The sequence below is a fragment of the Anabrus simplex genome, chromosome 5 (genome assembly GCF_040414725.1).
Source record: "Anabrus simplex isolate iqAnaSimp1 chromosome 5, ASM4041472v1, whole genome shotgun sequence".
Classification (NCBI taxonomy): Eukaryota; Metazoa; Arthropoda; class Insecta; order Orthoptera; family Tettigoniidae; genus Anabrus; species Anabrus simplex.
Window position 1 is genome coordinate 376950542 of NC_090269.1, and position 24070 is coordinate 376974611.

General features: G+C 39.8%; 1 protein-coding gene across 1 annotated transcript in view; it reads right to left on the bottom strand.

Annotated features, from left to right (window-relative positions):
* Nucleotides 1-204: 204 nt before the first annotated feature.
* LOC136874551 (uncharacterized) overlaps nt 205-24070 on the bottom strand; it is a 58198-nt gene continuing 34332 nt past the window's right edge. Inside the window, exons 4-5 of the mRNA XM_068227841.1 lie at nt 20700-20836; nt 205-967 (exon numbers count right to left, since the gene is read on the bottom strand). Coding sequence (XP_068083942.1) covers nt 676-967; nt 20700-20836 — 429 coding nt within the window. The 3' untranslated portion in view covers nt 205-675. The remainder of the gene's footprint in view (nt 968-20699; nt 20837-24070) is intronic.

The following is a 24070-nucleotide window of genomic DNA, read 5'->3' on the forward strand; positions in this document are numbered from 1 at the left end:
GTTTGTAAACTTTTGTTTTTGACTGTATAATACTGTTGAAACTTGATATTATGAGAAAGTAAAAAAAAAAAAAAAAAATGGACACAGATAGTGTACACTCTATACATTTTTGAAGTAAGCAATGTGCTGTCTCTTCCCTGACATTAAAGTCATACTCTTTGTGCTGTAAGTTATAGTCTTTGAAATACATAATTGTGTGTCTACTCTCCTCATGGAGAGGTATATTTCTGTTTATTATTGTCAATATTTAATACAACCAATCTTTTTTTTAATGACATTTTGGTAATAAAACACTTGTGATCACGACCAAGATATGACAGTGTCATTAAAACTGACCATTGAAAGTTAACAGAAAATAAATACTAAACTACTACTATAAACAATATCACCCTCATCAGAGGGTCTGCCTTACAAGTGCTGCACCAGGCTAGCAATAGCCATAAAAAATTATCATCGTCGACTATTTGAAGTACAACTCTGATAATTAGCTGTTAACCATTATTCCTCACAGACAGCATTGGCAATTTTCGTACACCACAGCCATGAATGTAAGACTGCTATGAGTGAACTTGCATCGTCAAGAATTGCTTCTGGTCCTCAGAGGAACGTCAGCTTCTGCTGGAAGCTAGAGAACCAGGTTTGTGTCATCAGTTTCCTGTTTGGAGAGACAGGGCTTCAAGAATGTGTGTTGGCTGCGAGAGGTATTTCATCACCAGGGGGCAGGTACTGATCCTTGTTTACTTCCAATGGGTAGAAATTTCCTGTTGAAGCTGGGTACCCATGCAGTCCTGTTAGTCCCACCGAGTGCTGTGGGTAATGAGGCACTGGCAGATGTCCTGGAGGTAGACTTAACAATGGTGGAAGCACTGGAGAATGTTGTGGACTGGGAAATGGTGTTGTCAGTAGCGGAGCACTCATGGCTTGCGATGCATGTGGATGATGTGAATGATGAGGATAGTTGAAGAACCTGAAATCACAAAAGAAATGATTTTATATCTCTTTTAGTCATTAATGAATGTTTCAAATAAAGTTTAGGAGCTTTGCTGTGTCACAATTGTGGAATTTTGGCCTGAAAAAATCACTTAACATGCTATTTAACCTGTTTCCTGGACCTTCCCACTTTTAAGCTCTTGTAAGGGAAGACTAACTATTGAAATTCGACCCCACAACAGACACCTGCCAGTTGCACCAAACAAGTCTTAAATGGTATGTTGATATTTTGGATAGTGATCATCATCAGTCACCACTGATCTGCATTTAGGGCAGTCGTCCAGATGGCGGATTCCCTATCTGTTGTTCTCGTAGCCTTTTCTTAAATAATTGCAAAGAATTTTGAAATTTATTGAATACCTCCTTCGGTAAATTATTCCAATCCCTAACTCCCCTTCGTATAAATGAGTATTTGCCTCATTTTGTCCTCTTGAATTCCAACTTTATCTCCATTTTGTGATCCTTCGTACCTTCAAAAACACCACTCAAACATATCCATCTACTAATGACATTCCACACCATCTCTCCAGTGACAGCACAGAACATACCACTCTGTCGAGCAGCTCGTCTTGTTTCTCCCAAGTGTTCTCAGCCTAAAGTTTTCAACATTTTCATAATGTTAGTCTTTTGTCGGAAATCACCCAGAACAAAATGAGCTGCTTTCCTTTGGATTTTTTTCCAGTTCTCGAATCTAGTAATCCTGGTGAGGGTCCAATATAATGGAACCATACTCTAGTTGGAGTCTTACCAGGGACTTATATGACCTCTCCTTTAAATCCTTATTCATCATCATCATCATCATCATCATAATCATAATCATCATCATTTCCCTTTATCCAGCTGTAGCCGGGTAGGGGAAAATATGGTTCCTCTCCACTTCCTTCGGTCTTTCCACCACTCCTCCTCCAACATTGTGTCCCAGTCCAGGTTTCTTTCTATAATACTGCGTTGGATTGTATCCTTCCATCTTGATAGTGGTTGTCCACGGCCTCTCCTTCCTTGCATTTACATTTCTATCACCTTTTTTGGCATTCTTTTGTCACTCATTCGCTTTATGTGCCCAAACCATCTTAGTAGGCTCTTCTCTATTTTATCATTCATTTTTTCCGCATTTTCTTCCCGGATTTTTATCATTCATTATTTTGTCTCTTCTACTCTTCTGTATCATACTCCTCGGCTGCCTGTATTCGACTCTCATCCTTCTTTGTCATTGTCCAAGTTTCTGCTCCATAAGTTGTTATGGGTACATAATACATCTTGTACATAGTTTCCTTCGCTTCCATTGGCACATCTTTATCCCATAATATGTTTCTTACTCAATGATAGAAACAACTTCCAGCTTGAATCCTATTACTAATCTCAGCATCCAGTTGAGCATTCTCCATTAATTCACCCCCCAGGTATTTGAACGTCTCCACGACTTCCAGGGGCTTGTCTGCAAGTCTAATCTGACCTTTCCCTTCCTTTACCCCTCTAGTCATAACAAGAGTTTTACTGTTTTCTACACTTATTTTCAATCCACATTCTTCGATTTTCCCATTCACCACATCCAACTGTTCTTGAACCTTCCTGTCGTCTTCTCCCCAAATCACAATATAATCTGCAAATAACATGTTCATTTCTTTTCTTCCATATGCTGCTTTTGCTGTTCTCATGATGTCATCCATTACTATTGTAAACAGGATTGGAGATATAACACTTCCCTGTCTCAGCCCACTAGTGATTTTGAACCAACTTGTCCTGCCAACTTGTGTTTGCAGGCAACTTCAACATTCCTTGTACATTGCCATGATCATTTTTATTAATCCCCGTCCAATTCCTTTTTGCACCAGACTGTCCCAAACTTTAGTCCTGGGGACATTGTCATATGCCTTTTCAATGTCAATGAATGTCATCACCATATCATTCCCGTACTCCCAATGCTTTTCCATTAATTGTCTCATAATGAAAATGGGCTCTATTGTTGACCTTCCACTTCTGAAACCAAACTGATTTTCCTGTATCTGATTCTCAACCCTCAACCTTATCCTACTTTCCAGTATCCTCTCCATTATCTTAGCAACATGGGATATTAGAATAATTCCACTGTAGTTCTTTAAAACTTTCTTATCGCTTTTCTTGAAAATTGGGATGATTATTCCTTTTTGCCAATCCTCAGGGACCTCTTTATTCTCCCAGACATTCGTGAGAACCAGATACATCCACTGCAGGCCTACAGCTCCAGCTGCCTTTATCATTTCCTCTGAAATTTTATCTATTCCAGCAGTTTTTCCATTCTTCATCTTTCTTACTGCCATTTCAATTTCTTTCATTGTAATTTCTTTATCCATTTCTTCATCAACTAATTGCTTTTTGTTGTCGTCCATTGAATGACTGTCATCAGTTCTTCTGTTCAGCAACTTCTGAAAATACTCTCTCCATCTATTTCTTATGGCTTTGTTAATATTATTATGCTGCTTTCATCCTTCACAAGTCTAGTGTTTACTTGATCTCTCTTTTTGTTTCTTAAGACACCATACAGTAATTTCTTTCTGCCATCTCTCAATTTATGTGTGAATAAGGCCTAGCTTTTCTTCCTGCACTAATTTCTTGGCCAAATTCTTTGCCTCCATCCTTCTGCTTTCTTCAGTCTTAGATGTTTTCTATGCTTTCCATGCCATTTTCTTTTCCTTCACTTTAATCTTTACCCTATCATTCCACCAGTGTGTCTCTTTGTCTTTCACATTTCCTAATGTTCTACCACATACCTTTACTGCACATTCAAACAGTGCTTCCTTAAATCTTTTTCCATTCATCTTCAACAATCCCCACCTCTGTCCTGGGTACCAAGGATATTATTTCCCTTTGAAATTCTTCTTGTATGCTTTTCTTCTTCAACTTCCATATCCTACTTTAATTCTTTTCTCTCTTCTTAATGGGTTTTTTTTCAATCTTTCCCACTTTCAATTTTCCTATCACAACTCTATGATATCCACCAAAGGCTTCTTCAGGCATGGCTGTTACATCTACAAGGTTCTTCCGGTTCTCTATGATTACATCCTTACTACAACCCCCAAAATACCATCATAACTGTGTGCAGATATCTGAACCCTTTATTTACAATCCCATATCCCAATTATGTGATTACCCCAATTAAGGTCTTTCCTTATATTAATACTAGCAATATACCCGTGCTTCGCTACGGTGTTATACCGAAATTTGTAATTGAATGCTTATTGTTGAATGCCGAAATTCGCGATCTGACTCGTTTTCTAATAGATTACGGCAAGTTTCCTCCCATTTTTCAATCTTTCTTTCCAGCAATCGGTTTCGTACTTCCCGGGCTAGGTCCAGATATTCTACCCGGTCAGTTGGGTCCCTAAATCTTTGCCATCTTTTCCTATAAGCATTTTAAATATGGATCAAATCGTTCAGGAGATCCGGCGTGGTGTCGTCCTGGATGCCTTGGCGGTACTGAACCCGCGGCCGGACTGCATTCTTAGTCATTAGCAGTCCAGGACCCGTTTCCAGCGCGGTCCGCACATTTGACGACGGTCCACAACATTATTATTATTATTATTATTATTATTATTATTATTATTATTATTATTATTATTATTATTATAGATGTTCTGGACCCCACAGCAAGATGCAAGACCGCTACTTGGCGGTAACTTACACCCGCTGCCATTGTCATTGTTGACAATGTGACCAGCACCATCGTCGCGCGTAGGCAAATGTGCGGGATTTCTGGCGATACGAATGACATACTTCCGTGCATTATTGACCTTATTATAGAGGTGAACGGACGGTCAATCTCTTTCCTATCGTTTATTTCAAATTAGTTTAAATTTTTATTTATATGCCAGCAGAATCTACTGTAATCTAAGAACGTTCTCCGAAGGAAAAGATGGTTCTTGAAAATGAACCCAGGAAAGGTTAGAAATGATCGGTTTATGATCAGAATAAGTTCATCGAAAATCTATAGCCTGTTTCCAGTCATTCGACAGGGTCAGGAATGGAATGAATAAAGCGTCCGTCTAGCGGCGACAATAGGAATTGTTCCGGCTGCCGAAGCCTGTCGCACTTCTCTGGGGCAATGATTAATAAATGACAAATGAAATGAACTGATATTGGACAGTGTTGCTGGAGTGAATGATGACAGGGAAAACCGGAGTATTCGGAGAAAAACCTGTCCCGCCTCCTTTTCGTCCAGCACGAATGTCACATGGAGTGACCGGGATTTAAACCACGGAACCCAGCTGTGAGAGGCCGGCGCGCTGCTGCCTGAGCAACGGAGGCTCCTTGTAAGTACATTGCGAACAGTAAAATCAATTGGTCTCCCCTCCTTTTACACCCCACCACCGATAAGTTTATTTACCCCCCCCCCAAAAAAAAGAATGAAAAGATGGCGTGCTTCTTTATGTTTAAAGGAGATTCCAAACACCAATGTGGTCACGTCTATTACCTTCAGTTTTGAGATATAAGTATACCCATACAAATAATTCACTTTTTTCACTTCCTTTCAAACTCCTCCCCCTCCCCCCTAAGTGAATTTTCCGGCAAAAAATACTTGTTTCTTTAATAGTAAAGGATTTTCTAAATACCAAATATCACGACTCTAACTTCTTCAGTTTTAGATTTATGTGTCCTCACGAAAGTAATTCAATTCCTCTTCACTCCCCCCCCCCCCCACACACACCCCAAGATGGTTTCCCCCCAAAAACGCGTTTTCCTTTGTTTTAAAAGGAGATCCAAATACCAATTTTCACGTCTGTAACAATTTTAGTTTTTATTAGCTTATGTATTCTCATAAAAATAAGTCAATTAATTTTTCTATTCCTTAACCCCCCCCCCCCCTCATTTGATTTTCCGAGAATACGTGTTTCTTTACTTTTAAAGCAGATTCCAAATATCACATTTCACGTCTGTAACATCTTCATTTTTGAGATATCAGTAGCCTAATTAAAAGAATTCAACACCATTTTCAGTCATTATTAACTACCCCCTCCACCCAAGTGGCATTTCCGAAAACAAAAAATACATGTTTCTTTATTTTTAAAGGAGATTCTAAGTACAAATTATTACATCTATAAACTTTAGAAGTTTTGATATATAGATATACTCATTTTAAAAATTCACCCCCTTTTCACCCCCTATTAATTGGATATTCCAAAAACCAAAAAATACGTGTTTCTTTATTTTTAAAGGAGATCTCAAACGCCAATTTTCAGGTCTGTAATATCTTCATGTTCTGAAATATAAGTAGCCTCATTTAAGGCATTCAACCCCTTTTTCACCCTTTTCCACCCTTCCTATTGGGATTTTCCGAAAACAAAATAATACGTGTTTCCTTATTTTTAAAGGATATGCTAAAGACCAATTTTTACATCTATAAACTTTAAAAGTTTTGAGATATAGATACACTCATTTTAAAAATTCACCCCCCTTTTCACCCCCATTAATTGGATTTTCCGAAAACAAAAATATACACGTTTCTTTATTTTTAAAGGAGCTCCCAGACACCAATTTTTAGGTCTGTAATATCTTCATTTTCTGAGATATAAGTATCCTCATTAAATTCACTCAAACAATTTTGCAGCCCTTTTCACCCTGCCTATTGCGATTTTCGGAAAACAAAAAAAATACGTGTTTCTTTATTTTCAATGAAGATTCTAAATACCAATTTTTACATCTGTAAACTTTCAAAGTTTTGAGATATAGATACACTAATTTTAAAATTCACCCCCCATTTCACCCTCCCATTAATTGGATTTTCCAAAAATAAAAAAATACGTGTTTCTTTATTTATAAAAGAGATCAAAAGTACCAATTTTCAGGTCTGTAATATGTTCAGTTTCTGAGATATAAGTACCGGTATCCTCATTAAAGGCATTCAACCAATATTTCACCCTTTTTCACCCCTCCCATTGGAATTTTCCGAAAACAAAAAAATACGTGTTTCCTTATTTTTAAAGAAGATTCTAAATACCAATTCTTACATCTGTAAACCTTTAAAGTGTTGAGATATAGATACACTCATTTTAAAATTTCACCCCCTTTTTCACCCCCTTAGAGACGGAATATCCAAAAATCCTCTCTCAGCGAGCACCTACATCTTATTATGAATGTATCCTCAAAATTTCATTTCTTTATGTCAAGTAGTTTTGGCTCGGCGATGATGAATCAGTCAGTCAGTCAGGACAAGTTACTTTATATATATATAGATTTAGGTACTTGCAGTCATCCCCATAAGGAATTTAAACTGAGAGGACTTTTCTTGCTAGTGAAACTCACAACTTTTAACCTCGTATATCATCATACCATTGTCTGCTGTCTATCCAAACGCAGTGTAGTGTAGTGTAGATACATTGTAGTATAGATACAGTACATTTAGATAGTGCCGTATCTTGCCTGCTATATTCGTGTGTTATCTTTCGTGAATATCTATTAGACCGTAATACTAATAATAATTTGTCTAAGCATTTAGCTTCGTTGGTAATCTTTGAGTACAGTAGTTCTTGCAAATTTCATTTCTGTTGTGCTTAGTAGTGACATACGGTACGGTACCGGTATCGTAATTAGGATACGTCTGAAAGTAGTTTTAAAAATTACTGTAGTGTACTGTACAGTAGTATACGAGTAATATCCTATTAGAATTTAGTGTGCTTATTTTATTATTGTAAAATATTTGTGTAGTACTGGTGTAGTAGAGGTATCCGTAGAAACTCTTACTAAAATATTGGTGAAATTAGGATAGGCTTAATTGCAGTTTGGAATTGTGTAGTTCTTGTGTATTACTTTCGATATTCAGTAATTAACAGCAGCTTTTATCCTGTTAGGGGTTGTAGGATAAAAAAAATAGAGCACGACTAAGTAGTATTGTAGTCGTATATTAATTACCTTATTGTTGTGTACTATCCCAGACAATATATCCCTCCGTTCATTTATTTTTTTGCAAATAAGTTATTTTATTTTTTAATTTAAAAATTTTCCCCCGTAAAGAATGGCTAAGGAGCGCGAGTGTACTTATTGTGGGTGTGGTGAGGCATTGAGGGGTATGAGGGAGGAGTTGGAAAGTTTGAGGGAGATAATTAGGATTCTCACAGAAGACAGGAAGGAAGATAGGACTCCCTCAAACAATGTACAGGTTACAGTAGGTGTACAAGAGGGAGGGGAAGGAAAGGGAGGAGTTGTAGAAGACAGGTGGTCTAATGTTCTAAGGGGAAGGAGATTGCAGGCCAAGGGCTCTATTCAGGATCAGAATTCAGGACAGGTGTCTGTGCGAAATCGGTACGAGTCACTCCAGGTAGAACAACAAAGGGAAGATGAGGGACAGGGAACTGTTGCTGAGATGTGTGGAAGTAGGAGGAAGGGAAAAGGTAGGAAAGGGGAATGTAGAGTAGAGGATAGGAAAAGACAGGTGGAACAGGGTCATGGGAAGGAGAAAAGGGAGGAGGAAGTAGCTTCTGCAGCTATCAGGAAAGATAGGGCTGACCAGGAGGGGAGAGGATCAAATGAGGTGGGTAGGGTTGAGGCTCTGGTCATGGGGGATTCCATCGTTAGACACGTGGGGAAAGTGTGTGGAGGAAAGGGAACCAGGGTAGAATGTTATCCAGGAATTAGGTTGAGGCAGTTGAGGAAAGTAGAAGAGAGGGAGGAGGGGAAGGAGAAGGTGGTAGTGTTTCACGTTGGTACCAACAACGTAAGGCAAGCTGATATAAGTACCAACATAGTTGGAGATGTGTGGGATCTGGTAAACGCAGCACGGGTGAAGTTTAAGAAAGCGGAGATTGTTATTAGTGGAATACTGTGTAGGAGGGATACTGACTGGAGGGTGATTGGGGATTTAAATGAGACTATGGAGTGGGTGTGTGGGAAACTGGGAGTGAAATTTCTAGATCCTAATGGGTGGGTAGGAGATAGGGATCTGCGCTCGGATGGCCTTCATTTAAACCGCAGTGGTACGTATAAGTTAGGAAATTTGTTTGGAAGGGTAATAGGGAGGTACATTCAGGGAAACGGGATGGCCTAGGGAGCGGTGATAAGGGAACAGGGAACTGGAAATCAAGTAGGGATGACATAAAATTGTTAGTGTTCAACTATAGAAGTATTGTAAAGAAAGGAATAGAATTAAGTAATTTAATAGATATATATTTACCAGATATTGTAATAGGAGTTGAATCATGGCTGAGAAATGATATAATGGATGCAGAAATTTTCTCACGGCACTGGAGTGCGTATCGTAGAGATAGGATAGGAAAGGTGGGAGGGGGAGTTTTCATTCTGGTGAAAGAAGAATTTGTAAGCTACGAAAAAGTTAAAGATGAGACACATGAAATTCTAGGTGTAAGGCTCATTTCTAAAGATAATAGGCAACTTGATATATTTGGAGTGTACAGATCGGGAAAGGGTAGCACTGATGCGGATTCGGAATTATTTGATAGGATAGTCAGCTATGTGGGAAACGACATGGAAAGAAATGTGATTGTAGCGGGAGATCTGAATTTGCCAGATGTCACTTGGGAAGGAAATGCGAACGACAGGAAGCATGACCAACAAATGGCAAATAAGTTAATATGGGAAGGACAGCTGATTCAGAAAGTGATGGAACCAACCAGAGGGAAAAATATTTTGGATGTTGTGCTGATAAAACCAGATGAGCTCTATAGGGAAACTGAAGTAATAGATGGTATTAGTGATCATGAAGCTGTTTTTGTGGTAGTTAAAAATAAATGTGATAGAAAGGAAGGTCTTAAAAGTAGGACTGTTAGGCAGTACCATATGGCTGATAAAGCAGGTATGAGACAGTTTCTAAAAAGTAACTATGATCGGTGGAAAACAGTAAATAAAAATGTAAACAGACTCTGGGATGGGTTTAAAGAAATTGTTGAGGAATGCGAAAACAGGTTTGTACGTTTAAGGGTGGTAAGGAATGGTAAAGACCCACCTTATTATAACAGAGAAATAAAGAGACTAAGAAGGAGGTGCAGACTGGAAAGAAATAGAGTTAGAAATGGCTGTGGAAGTAAGCAGAAATTGAAGGAACTTACTAGAAAATTGAATCTAGCAAAGAAGGCAGCTAAGGATAACATGATGGCAAGCATTATTGGCAGTCATACAAATTTTAGTGAAAAATGGAAGGGTATGTATAGGTATTTTAAGGCAGAAACAGGTTCCAAGAAGGACATTCCAGGAATAATTAATGAACAAGGGGAGTGTGTATGTGAGGATCTTCAAAAGGCAGAAGTATTCAGTCAGCAATATGTAAAGATTGTTGGTTACAAGGATAATATCGAGATAGAGGAAGAGACTAAGGCCAAAGAAGTAATAAAATTTACATATGATAACAATGACATTTACAATAAGATACAAAAGTTGAAAACTAGAAAAGCGGCTGGAATTGATCAGATTTCTGGGGATATACTAAAGACAATGGGTTGGGATATAGTACCATATCTGAAGTACTTATTTGATTATTGTTTGGCCGAAGGAGCTATACCAGATGAATGGAGAGTTGCTATAGTAGCCCCTGTGTATAAAGGAAAGGGTGATAGACATAAAGCTGAAAATTACAGGCCAGTAAGTTTGACATGCATTGTATGTAAGCTTTGGGAAGGCATTCTTTCTGATTATATTAGACATGTTTGTGAAATTAATAACTGGTTCGATAGAAGGCAATTCGGTTTTAGGAAAGGTTATTCCACTGAAGCTCAACTTGTAGGATTCCAGCAAGATATAGCAGATATCTTGGATTCTGGAGGTCAAATGGACTGTATCGGGATTGACATGTCTAAAGCATTTGATAGGGTGGATCATGGGAGACTACTGGCAAAAATGAGTGCAATTGGACTAGACAAAAGAGTGACTGAATGGGTTGCTATATTTCTAGAAAATAGATCTCAGAGAGTCAGAGTAGGTGAAGCTTTGTCTGACCCTGTAATAATTAAGAGGGGAATTCCTCAAGGCAGTATTATCGGACCTTTATGTTTTCTTATATATATAAATGATATGAGTAAAGGAGTGGAATCGGAGGTAAGGCTTTTTGCGGATGATGTTATTCTCTATAGAGTGATAAATAAGTTACAAGATTGTAAGTAACTGCAACGTGACCTCGAAAATATTGTGAGATGGACAGCAGGCAATGGTATGTTGATAAACGGGCTAAAAGTCAGGTTGTGAGTTTCACAAATAGTAAAAGTCCTCTCAGTTTTAATTACTGCATTGATGGGGTGAAAGTTCCTTTTGGGGATCATTGTAAGTATCTAGGTGTTAATATAAGGAAAGATCTTCACTGGGGTAATCACATAAATGGGATTGTAAATAAAGGGTACCGATCTCTGCACATGGTTATGAGGGTGTTTAGGGGTTGTAGTAAGGATGTAAAGGAGAGTGCATATAAGTCTCTGGTAAGACCCCAACTAGAGTATGGTTCCAGTGTATGGGACCCTCACCAGGATTACCTGATTCAAGAACTGGAAAAAATCCAAAGAAAAGCAGCTCGATTTGTTCTGTGTGATTTCTGACAAAAGAGTAGCGTTACTAAAATGTTGCAATGTTTGGGTTGGGAAGAATTGAGAGAAAGAAGAAGAGCTGCTCGACTAAGTGGTATGTTCCGAGCTGTCAGCGGAGAGATGGCGTGGATTGACATTAGTAGACGAATAGGTTTGAATGGCGTCTATAAAAGTAGGAAAGATCATAATATGAAGATAAAGTTGGAATTCAAGAGGACAAACTGGGGCAAATATTAATTTATAGGAAGGGGAGTTAGGGATTGGAATAACTTACCAAGGGAGATGTTCAATAAATTTCCAATTTCTTTGAAATCATTTCGGAAAAGGCTAGGAAAGCAACAGATAGGGAATCTGCCACCTGGGCGACTGCCCTAAATGCAGATCAGTATTGATTGATTGATTGATTGATTGATTGATTGATTGATTGATTGCCATGCCCAGGTCATTTTGCAGTTGCTCACAATCTAACTTATTTATTACTGCATCAATCAAATCGTAAATGGTATGTTGATCATCATCAATCACCACTGATCAGGGCAGATTTCCTATCATCATAACATCATCTGCAAAAAGCCTTATCTCTTATTCCTATAATGTTGCCTCATATATGTCCAGCTCGTTAGTTAAATGGTTAGCATCGAGGCCTTTGGTTCAGAGGCTCCTTGCTTCTATTCTCGTCCATGATGGAGGATTTTAATCACGTCTGACTCAGGAAATGGGTGTTCCAACATGCCGCTTAAAATGGACACATCACGGTACACCACCAATCACCACAGAAACATGGAATAGTGAATACATCCCTCTATATAGAATTGGCATCAGTAAGGGAATCCAATTGTAAAACAAGGCCAAATCCACAGTTCATAGGCTACCCGTGACCCTATCAGAGTGTGAAAAAAGCGGAAGAAGGAGAAGGTGGACCTGATATGTAACACACTTCATTGGATGCTCGTCCCTTGTGTTCTAACTCATAGTATTGATTCGTATCATAGTCGATCAGGCCAGTGGTGTATACTGGTCTGAAGATCTGGGCTCCCACTCAGCCTAGCAATACACAAAACATTAAATTACATTTTTTAAATCTGACTTATTTGTGTGTGAAGTTGAGACGTCTGGTTTGGGATGAATATGTCGTCAATGAAGTTATAGTCGGGCCACTTGCAAAGTTTCTGAAGAAACGACTTTTCATCTGACGTTAATGCCAAACCGCATAAACGTTCTTGTGTCTGCGTTGCTCCCTTGCTCTCGGCGAAAGGAAAAAAAATAAAATCTGATTTAGTCCGGGGTTTTCCTTTCAAGAAAATGATTTAGAAGTCGGTATTACGTAGAAGTGGTAGTACCACCCCCCACCAACAGACAGGGATACCGTGGGTGTCATTCTACCACGGAATACAAGTCGCCATTAATCTTCCAAAATATTTAAAATAATATATACCCCCAGGTCAAGCCGTCCCCCCCCCCCTACAAACTGTCATATGGGCGCCCATGCAAGACACTATATGAAAAATTATAAAATTCTTCACTACAACATCTAAAGCATATTCACGTCTATGCGCGCCATCATGTATATTTATTGCAGGCTATTTCTTGCTTAGAAACCGCTAGCTGTTGCGGCAACTGGCTCGCTTTCAGTGCCTGGCGTAGGCAAATGCAGGTTCGGGGAGATGGGGAGAGGGCCGTAAGGCTGCCGCTCTCCAGTCGCGGTTTCTACAGCGTTGCCGCGTTTACTACCCACTAACCATCAATTCCTTCAATAAAGAAGAATGCGAATGCTTGTCGCGATTTTTGAATGCTCTGTTGAAATTGTAATAAATTGTTATTTATTTTTAATGTAATGTTCTTGGGCTACCGCCAGTAACCCGTACAATACGCCCCTGCGATCAGCGTTGGCACTGGCACGTTGAGAACTCCTTCTCAGATCAAAATTCCGGCTCTTAAGATCAACAGTAGTTCAATGGAGGATGAATAATAATTATTATTAGTTCAACTTGAAGTGTTGGTAATTTTAAGACAGAGCTGAATATATGACCGCCCTCGAAATTCATATCTGAATTCTCATCTCTCCGGATGGATACGTTCAACATTCTGCTGCGGCGACCAGCTCGCGAGGCGTTTACACTCAGCTTTTTTATGTAGAAAGTGGCTGTCTTTAGGTAGGGGAGGGAGTGTCTTCTGAGCAAGGACCACTTGTTCAATGTCGACCAATGTCAAAATTCGACTTAACTTTGAAACTTAGAAATGGCTTTAGAAGACAGTATCTGTTAGGTGGTCTAATTTGAGGACCAAGGTGCTAAGTATTATTATTATTATTATTATTATTATTATTATTATTATTATTATTATTATTATTATTACGAATAGTGTAAAACTTATTAGAATCATTCATTGATCTGCACAGAGTGGGAAAGTAATTAAAAGTAATCGAATTACTTGTAACGATTACATTCTTAATAATTTTTAGTTGTAATTTACGTTTTGAAATAAAAGTGTAATCGTTACATTCCTTTAATTGATATTCATCGTACGGAAACAGCAACGTGCAAAAAAAAAATGGTGAAGATAACTGTTTCAGTTCTACTAAAAGCAGAATCAATCGCTTCACGAATTCTGAATGAGTCATTTTCTTACCTCTCCAGTACGTTCAAAGACTTTCCAACGATGTTCTTTAAATTAAACACAGGTATTTCTTCAAGTGCACCTGTAGGGCGTCTTTTCAATAAATACAAAGATTTACTTCGCCCAAAAGACGTCGAGGATTAGTGACGAGAATTTTAAGAATTAATTAATTTACGAAGAAAAATGGAAAATAATTTCAAAATCTAAAATGCATTAACTAAAATAAAAATGATGGGAGTATATTTCGAAAATTTAAAGGTATCATGTTTATTCTCGCCTAGTGATGATATTATAGCCACTTAATGCCTCTATAGGCTACAAAACACATACACACAAAATGAAGTAATATATTCCTTTTCCTTGCAAGCTTTTGTATTAGACCAGCCCCAAGCAGCAAAAACAGGGATTTCCTTAAGACTAACGTAATTTTACTGATTACTTGTTGAAAAATTAATTTTTAATCGTAATTGAGTAACATATTTCTCAAGTAGGCCTAACCGTAATTGAGCCCTCCCATCACTGGATCTATGTAGCCTACATCAGATAGTAATATTGTCGCTTAGCGAGCAAAACAGCACATCCCACAATGCTCTTCCTATCCATTAATCTCTTTAAGACTGGTCACGTCTCCCAGCCACATATGGATATGCAGTCCATCATAAAATCTGTCGTACTCATTTTCCTATGTTAATGTGTAGAAGAAAATGAACCTTAAGTGCATTATACTGTAAGAGTGCATAAATACGTCACGCAAACATACATTCCTACAGTACGGAGTAGTGAGCTTCATTTTCCTTTACACATTGGCATAGGAACAAACTTAAATTGTTCTGATGGACTGCGTATCCATATGTGGCTGGGAGGCGTGACCAGTCTTCAGGAGAATAATGGATAGGAAGAGGATTGTGGAATACGAGGTTTCGCTCGCGCAGCGATGATATACAGTATATCCTTGTCGAGCACAAAGAGTAGATACCAAAGGTAAGTGAATGAAAACCTACAATTTGTTTTCCAGTCATTGCCCGGGTAAGGGATGGAATTAATGAAGCCCCATCTTGTGGCGAGGATAGGAATTGTGCCGGCTGCCCAAGCCCGTCACACTCCTCTGGGGCAATGCTTAATGACTGACAGATGCAATGAAATGGTAGTGGCGTCTTTAAAAGTAGGAAAGATCACAATATGAAGGTAATGTTGGAATTCAAGTGGACAAATTGGGGGCAAATACTTATTTATAGGAAGGGGAGTTAGGGATTGGAATAACTTACCAAGGGAGATGTTCAATAACTTTCTAATGTCATTGAAATCATTTAAGAAAAGGCAGATAGGGAATCTGCCACCTGGACGACTGCCCTAAAAGCAGATCAGTATTGATTGAAAGTGTTGCTGGAATGAAAGATGACGGGGAAAACTGGAGTACCCGGAGAAAAACCTATCCCGCCTCCGCTTTGCCCAGCACAAATCTCACATGGAGTGACCGGGATTTGAACCACGTAACCCAGCGGTGAGAGGCCGACGCACTGCCGCCTGAGCCATGGAGGCTGCCAAAGAGGTGTTAAGTACAGAACTATAATGGTCAACCTAAGGTGGCCTCTGACATGATTTAATAAGCTGAAAGTCTATTTGAAACACAATAGATCTTGAAGCTAAATAATTATATAACAATAACATTTAAATGTCAATGGTCGTATTCTGGAGTGCCAGAAAGTTGCCGTGGATTACATACTTTAGAGCAAGGATCACCAACCGTTTTTTTTTTTTTTTTTTTTGACCGACGACGCACTTTACTGAAGGTCTACGATATTGCGACACGCTGTATTGTCATTATTATTATTATTATTATATTATTATTATTATTATTATTATTATTATTATTATTATTATTATTACTGCCTGCTGTCATTTCTTGATGGATACAGTACTTTTGCATCCATCTCTGGGCACAGGCCAAAGTAAAGTGTAGCTTCCACTGAAGTCCCAGTCAACATCCATTGCTGTAACAATATGGAAGTTACTGGGGTATGGGTAGTGCTGAGTAATGACATTCGGAGCATGACTAATGCATCTGAGTGTTATGAAAGGTGCTGCTCATAGGGTCAGTCGTGCTGTAATAGTACTTTCTGACCCAGTGAGGAAAGCAATGGCAAACTACCTCACTCCTCATCTTGCCTAGTACGCCTCATTTTGGTGCTGCCATTGGTTTTTGGGGTTTACTTATAACCGCATAACCTTTGGTAGTGCTATTTGAGGATCCAACTAGCCTCTGGGCTGATGACCTAACAGACAAATTATTATTATATATTATTATTATTATTATTAGTAGTAGTAGTAGTAGTAGTAGTAGTATATGAAAATATATTTCCAAGACTAAAGTGATGTCAGTAGAAAAGAAACCTAAGGGAATTGAACGTCTGCTTGGGAATACAGAACGGGAACAGGTAGATCGTTTCATGTATTTAGGATGTGCATTCTCCCAGGATGATAGTCTAGTGAGACTGTATGAAGGCGCAGCAAAGCTAATTCAGTGAGCTTGCAGTTGCGATCAACAATAGGCTATTCTGTAAGAAAGAAGTCAGCTTCCGGACGAAGCTATCTTTACACTGGTCTGTTTTCAGATCAACTTGGGAAAACTGGGTAGACTCAGGATATATTATTCATAAGTTAGAGGTAACAGACATGATAGGAGAGAGAACGATTGCTGCTACAAACAGGTGGGAATAATGGCAAGAGGTTACTGGAAACGAGGAAATATAGGTTAAGTTAGGAACGAACTCGGTGAGCGAAGCGGTACGCATAAACCGGCTTCGATGATGGGATTATATGAGGCGAGTGGAGGAGAATAGGTTACGTAGGGGAATAATATTATATATGCGCGCGGCTGGAAGATTGCATCCGGGAGATAGTGGGTTCGAACCCCACTGGCGGCTGCCTTGAAGATGGTTTTCCGTGGTTTCCCATTTTCACACCAGGCAAATGCTGGGGCTGTACCTTAATTAAGGCCACGGCCGCTTCCTTCCAACTCCTAGACTTTTCCTATCCCATCGTCGCCATAAGACCTATCTGTGTCGGTGCGACGTAAAGCCCCTAGCAAAAAAAAAAGCTTCCTTCCCACTCCTATGCCTTTCCTATCCCTTCGTCGCCATAAGACATATCTGTGTCGGTGCGACGTAAAGCCACTGGCAAATGAAAAATAATATATTTGGTCATGGAAGGCACGAGAATTAGAGGGAGACCAAGACGATAATTGTTAGACTCAGTTTCTAACGATTTAAAGATAAGAGGTATAATCCATCAATGATATGCATTTAGGGCTGTCGCCCAGTTGGTAGACTCCCTACCCTTTGCTTAAATGTTTTCGAAGAAGTTGGTATAGAACTGAACGGAGCCACAGAGTTAGTTAAAAATCGAGGATTGTGGAAGCCTTTAGTAAATTCACAAAGGCTTGTCTATTGAACGCTAAAAGGCCTACATACAGTCTATAATGAAAATGTATGTGTATTACAGTATTATTATTAATATAAACGCAGGTCTTTTCTAGGACATTCATTGTTGTAGGTAGGGCGATGTTGACACGCAAGCGGCACTTCCGTCTAAATATTGTACAAGCCGCACATCGCGTTGCGTCGCCTAATCCCGAACTTCATTCAGCGTGTCTTTTATGAACCAGAAAATCGTCCATGATAAAATTAAAATACACGTCCGTAATAATCGCATTGTTATCCGCTGCTACGTATAAACTAAAGCTGACCAAATTGTTCTGTCGATTCTAAATACTGGGTGTAAAATGTGAAAAGAAAAATAAGCATTGTTGCAGGTATACACCTTCACTCTAATTATCATCATCATCATCTGTTTACCCTCCAGGTTCGGTTTTTCCCTCGGACTCAGCGAGGGATCCCCCTCTACCGCCTCAAGGGCAGTGGGATACAACTGGGGAGTATGACCAGCACCTCGCCCAGGTGGCCTCACCTGCTATGCTGAACAGGGGCATTGTGGAGGGATGGGAAGATTGGAAGGGATAGGCAAGGAAGAGGGAAGGAAGCGGCCGTGGCCTTAAGTTAGGTACCATCCCGGCATTCGCCTGGAGAAGTGGGAAACAACGGAAAACCACTTCCAGGATGGCTGAGGTGGGAATCGAACCCACCTCTACTCAGTGGATCTCCCGAGGCTGAGTGGACCCCGTTCCAGCCCTCGTACCACTTTTCAAATTTCGTGGCAGAGCCGGGAATCGAACCCGGACCTCCGGGGGTGGCAGCTAATCACGCTAACCACTACACCACAGAGGCGGACCACTCTAATTATCGCCGAGCAGAAAGATTAAACTCACAATTGTTACAAATGTTCGCAACTCAATGGTACAGCCTGTCACAAAATAACTTTAGTCAATAAAAGGTTTCATTGTAAACATAAATGAGTTTTATAGAGGCCTTCTGGATGGCATAAAATTAAAATTTCGTGACACACTAAATTGGGCTGCACAACACGCGACACACAGGTTAGAAACCTCTGCTTTTAAGTGGCAATAAATTTACCGACACATGTCTAACGTTAAATGCTGACTGACTGTGCAAGAGCTAAGAGCATGGGAGTCTAAACTGAAGTTGATTTTCCTTCTTTCATCAGCTCAATAATGTTCTATTGAATAATATCGACTAATATACTGTTATTATGTAACTTAATTGAAATAAATCTGCTAGTATCCTATTCTGTACATACAAAATTAATGCCAAAGATGAGGCACTTGAAACATATTTAAACGTTTATTTTTCTAAAGATGTTTATAGGGTAATGTATAATATTTAATTAACAAATTATTTATATATTTATCCATCTGTGTGATTATAATAATGCCAAAAGAGAGACAAAAGACTCCAACAACAGAATAAATGCCAACAATTAAACTAAATTATATAAACAATTTAGTATTTGTTTATAAGTATGTAAATAGTGTAGACTATTCTTTTTACTCAATAAACGGGGGGCTGGTGGGGTTTACTAGGGCGGGTGTGGTTTGCAGTAGGATTACCCCTTTGTTTTTGATGGTGATCTCTGCGCCAGAAAACAAAATCAATACTTTCTATATATGTATGTACAAACATACCAGTCAAAATTAGGAAATCCAACAACTTTCTCTCCTTACTACGGCCGAAGAGCCACTGGTTTGGCTGACGGCCCGCTTATCCCATGGGTTAGGGAAGGAATTAACTTACCGGGAGAGTTGGCTGTGCGGTTAGGGGCGCGCGGCTGTGAGCTTGCATCCGGGAGATAGTGGGTTCGAATCCCACTGTTGGCAGCTCTGAAGATGGTTTTCCGTAGTTTCCCATTTTCACACCAGGCAAATGCTGGGGTTGTACCTTAATTAAGGCCACGGCCGCTTCCTTCCAACTCCTAAAACTTTCCTATCCCATCGTCGCCATAAGACCTATCTGTGTCGGTGCGACGCAAAGCTGCTAGCAGTAGCAGGAAATAACTTGGTTCGCTTCGCTTTGCCGTCTGCCATATATAGTCGGAGGTATTGTTTTAAATGCTTAAGATAATCACTTGACGTGTTTAAAAGTTTTTAATTTAAAAAAATAATTATAAATGCTATTCGTTCGGGGCGTCGACCCATTTGGATCTTTTGCCCCTACTGGCACCATATTGTATGAACCTGCGTGTAATTGGAATGGCGGTAGTGTGGAATATTGTGTGTGAGAAAGGGAGATTAAGGACGTCACAAACACCCAGTCCCCAGACCAGGGATATTAACACATTCACGCCCTTATCAGTGTTGTTGCCTATAGCGCGTTTCCATGCTCTGGACCGTATCCGAGTTAGCCCGGATAAGTGCTACCTTGAATTTTAGCCATTATTACGCAGCTGTGGTTTATTTTTGTCACATATATGTGTGATAGATTAGGGTAATACCCTTGTGAATGCTTCTATTCACAAGGAACTACATGGCATTGGAGATTTTCCCCTTCCAGTGCATATTTTTATTCTGGTTGTGAACGAAGGCTAATGCTGGCCAAGCTAGCTGCGTAGTTGGTTTGCGACTGCACAAGCGTGTGTAGGCCTATAGTCACGTTCTGAAGTGTAACCATGGCACTTAGGGACAATATAAGTGCTGACGAAATTGCCGACGTCCTATTCGATGAAGACTCAGGTGATGAACTAATTCCTGAACTAAGTGAAAGTGGCAGTGATGACAGTGAAGAAGATTCTCCTCGACACGTGACAGAAAGCACAGTACCTGAAGGTGTGACATTAGGTACACACCCTCCAGAGATACCAGAAGACTTCTTTAAGATATGTGCAAAATTTTGTTTCCAAATTGTGTTTAGTTTAGAACTTATTGGGAAAATAATTCGTTGTTGTTTGCTGTGCCACTAACAGCTGGAATAGCTAGTCCAGCCATTTAAATAACCCGCTCAGATTATGGGCATGAATGTGTTAATCATTACAATTAAAAAACCCTGACCCGGCCGGGAATCGAACCCAGGGCCGCCGGGTGACAGGCGGACGCGTTGCCCCCTACACTGCGGTGCCGGACTGTTTAAAAGTTACTTGAAGGACTGATAGGGTCTGGTGAAAGGTTAGGAAACCATGTAGTCAGTTTCTTACCAAAGGCGATCTCCTATAAAGATGGGTCTCGGAGTAGCTATCCCCATTGAACTGTAGTACTGCTGGGCCAGCAACTCGAGGTCGTTCGTGTATTTGCGTTTCCACTTGGTGCGCCTGTTCTGGAACCAGATCTTGATCTGTAACACCAGAAAACACATCTGCTTTCACTCAAAAATTATCGAGTTACAATATGTATTTCTGAAAAGGGAAGTAAGCAAGCAAGCATGTAGCTGTGCACGAATGCTGATACCATGTTTATAGCCGCGGAACCTCTAGGTTAATGTGAAATCCGAACTTTCAATTTTTAAAATTCCAGATACATTGGTCGGGTTTCAAACTACGGTCTGCTTGGTGTAGTCGCTACAGCCATTCCATTCCCAGCCGGCATCAAAGCGAGCGGAAGATACTTGAAACATGGTATTGCACACCCTTCGACCTTGTAGGCCGACCCTGTAAGTGACACGGACGGGCTTCCTCGAAACAAATGTTCCTGCCAAATATAATACCTCCTCCACAACGACTTCAGTGTAGCGAAGTATCCAAAACAGTTCGCGCGCGTTTCAGTTCTTTTAAGCGATTTTAGGATCTTACGTAACTCTTACCTACGTTTATTGTGAAAGCCCCATCTTTTTAAAAATGAGTCTATAAACAGAGTCTTTCTGCGGAAGTGAGCAGTCAAGAGCCAATTTGGTAATAACCTGCAACTGCGAGTCCACACACGTGCCGTTAATAGCTTTAAATCACCCTCATCATCATCATCATCATCATCATCATCATCATCGTCATTGTACTGGGAGGTACACCTCAACTCCGCACATTCAAAATAAGCGCCTTAATGAACTCCTCTAACGACCAAAATGTGAAATTGCTACTACATAAAGTTGTGACTTTAATCAGAAGATGTCACTACTGAAGTATTAAGTAATTGTGTTATTCCGAAGTTGCCTAAACTGGCTGGTTTTATTTGCTGTGTGGTTGTTTACATCAAGAAGTTTGGACGTTTTTCCACAGATGTCACTACCAAAAAACTATAGTCATGCACTCTGGTGCAAGGTAAAGGAAGTGTTACTGAAAGAAATTTTGTGTTTAGAGGTTTTCTCAACTTTCATTTGTTTTTTTTATGTAATTCTAGGTTTGCAACACTTCTGTCTCATTCCGCCAGTTTTGAATCTGGCCAATGAACATTTTCTGTAATTAATTTTCAGCCTATCACAGGCTTCTTGTTCAGTTTTGAGTGGAACTTTTGGGTTCAACCAATAAAAATGAGAGGGTGTGTACGGATTAGCCCAGAATCCTCTCGAACTTTCCCTGATGGTATATAAGTTGCGGCTTTTCGAGTTTCCTTGCCTATTGTTCGTCGTCTTTCTGAGTGTGTGTGTGTGTTAAGGCAGGAGGCGGTCCGCCTCTTTCTTCGGCCGGCAGAACATCTACAAGGTAATGGCCACATAAATTCAATCTTTCTTGCTGTTTGCGCATACTTATCCGAGGGGAAGGTCCGAATTTCTAACTATGTAACCGTTTTAATGTAAACTTCTTCCTTTTCATGTGAGATTTCATAACGTCTTTAACTGTAAATCGCGGATAGAGAGTGAGTTACCCTCTCGAGCTTCCCTTCATCTTGGCTTGAGGTGACTACGTTTTCGTAACTGTTTTCTTCCTGTAATGTATTAGTAAAGTTATTTCCATGCGAGCCACCTCAGTAGTTTGGGACTAGCCTCAGTTTCATCGGCCGAGAGTCCTGTAGGTTTTTAATATTTCATTATCTGGGAGCGCAGTGTACGCCTCCAGTCAGTTTGTGTTCGGGCCATTTATTTAACCTGTTTTTTTTTTCGCAAAGGCCCGGTAGGTTGGGTACTAGATACCCCTGTGTAAAACTATTTCCATTTGTAATCCATGCCTTGTGAGGCTAGAGAGTGTAATATTTCGATGTAATGTTGCCTTGAGTGGGCTATAAGAAATCGAGAGCATGTAAGCTCTTTTCAAAGTTTTGTTATAGTGTGAGTTGCCTATGGAAGGCTAAAAATTGTAAAGTTTGGAGCAAGTGCTCTTCAATTGGGGGATTTTTGCCCTTGACTAAATTATTTCTCATTTTGAATTGTAAATTTTGTAAACTTGATCTTGTAGCTCGGATCTTGTAAATCGAGGGCTTGAAGCCCAAAATTGTTAAATGCCCTATTCTAGGATTCTCTATTTTAATCCACAAATTTGTTATTGTTCACTCAGTGAAGAAAATTGTTAAGTTGGAAATTCTAAAAGAAATATAACCTTTAGTTAAACTTTTAATTCAATTCTGATATTGTAGTTAGACCCATTCAAGCCCACACCTTCTTTCACCTCTCTGCGCTCCACAGATACCCCGGAACAATCATCATTAGTTTTGATTTCTTCCAGGAAGGGTTGGGAGTACTTATATGGTAACGTCCTCTCTCTGGCCCGGGAATTGGGCGTGTTGGTGACGGTAGTGAATTTCCCCGAGGTGGATAAAACAAATTGTTAATTTGGTAAATAAATTATTGGACATATTGAAAGGTACTGAGAGCAGTACCAGATTTTTGCCTCCTATCACTTTACCTGAAATATTGTCCGGTTCCATGGCTAAATGGTTAGCGTGCTGGCCTTTGGCCCAAGCGATCCCGGGTTCGATACCTGGGTGGGTCGGAGATTTTAACCTTCGTTGGTTAATTCCGATGGTTCGGGGACTGAGCGTATGTGCCGTCTTCAGCATTAGAGAATTCATCATAGGTGGCGCCCCATCCTCACAGACACACAGGTCGCCTACTATAAGTCAACTCGAAAGACCCGCACGAGGCCTCTTCGGAGGCCACACGCCATTGAATATTAAACCTGAAATATTCTTGGATCTTTCGTAAAGAATCTTTCAAATTTCCTTATAGCCGCCGTCAGTTTCTGTCCAGTTGTACCACCTGAGAGTCAATAAGATGACGAGCTCGGAATGCATCCCTCAGAGGGCCAAAAAGTTATTAATTTTGCGGTATCGTGCAGAATAAAAAATGCCATCCACGTTTCTTTCAGGTCGAACTGTGCGAATGCGCGCTTTCAACTTCTTCAACGCTTCCACATACTTCTCCGCGTTTGTCATACTACCTCTGCCCATAACATCCACAAGTAACGCTCCACCTTTGTTCCAGAACACTATCACACTAGCCGCAGAGAGTATGATCTTACATTTCTTGTTCCGTGGTACTTATGGTGCCATTCCATGGAATTGTCAATTTTAGAAAAACAAGCCAAATAAATAAATAAATACCCAATTCAGATGCATTAAACGAGTTTCAAAATTCAAGTACCTCGGTGAAATCATTTCAGAGATTATCCCCCAAAAATGTAAGTAACAAGGGATGTCTGCGGAT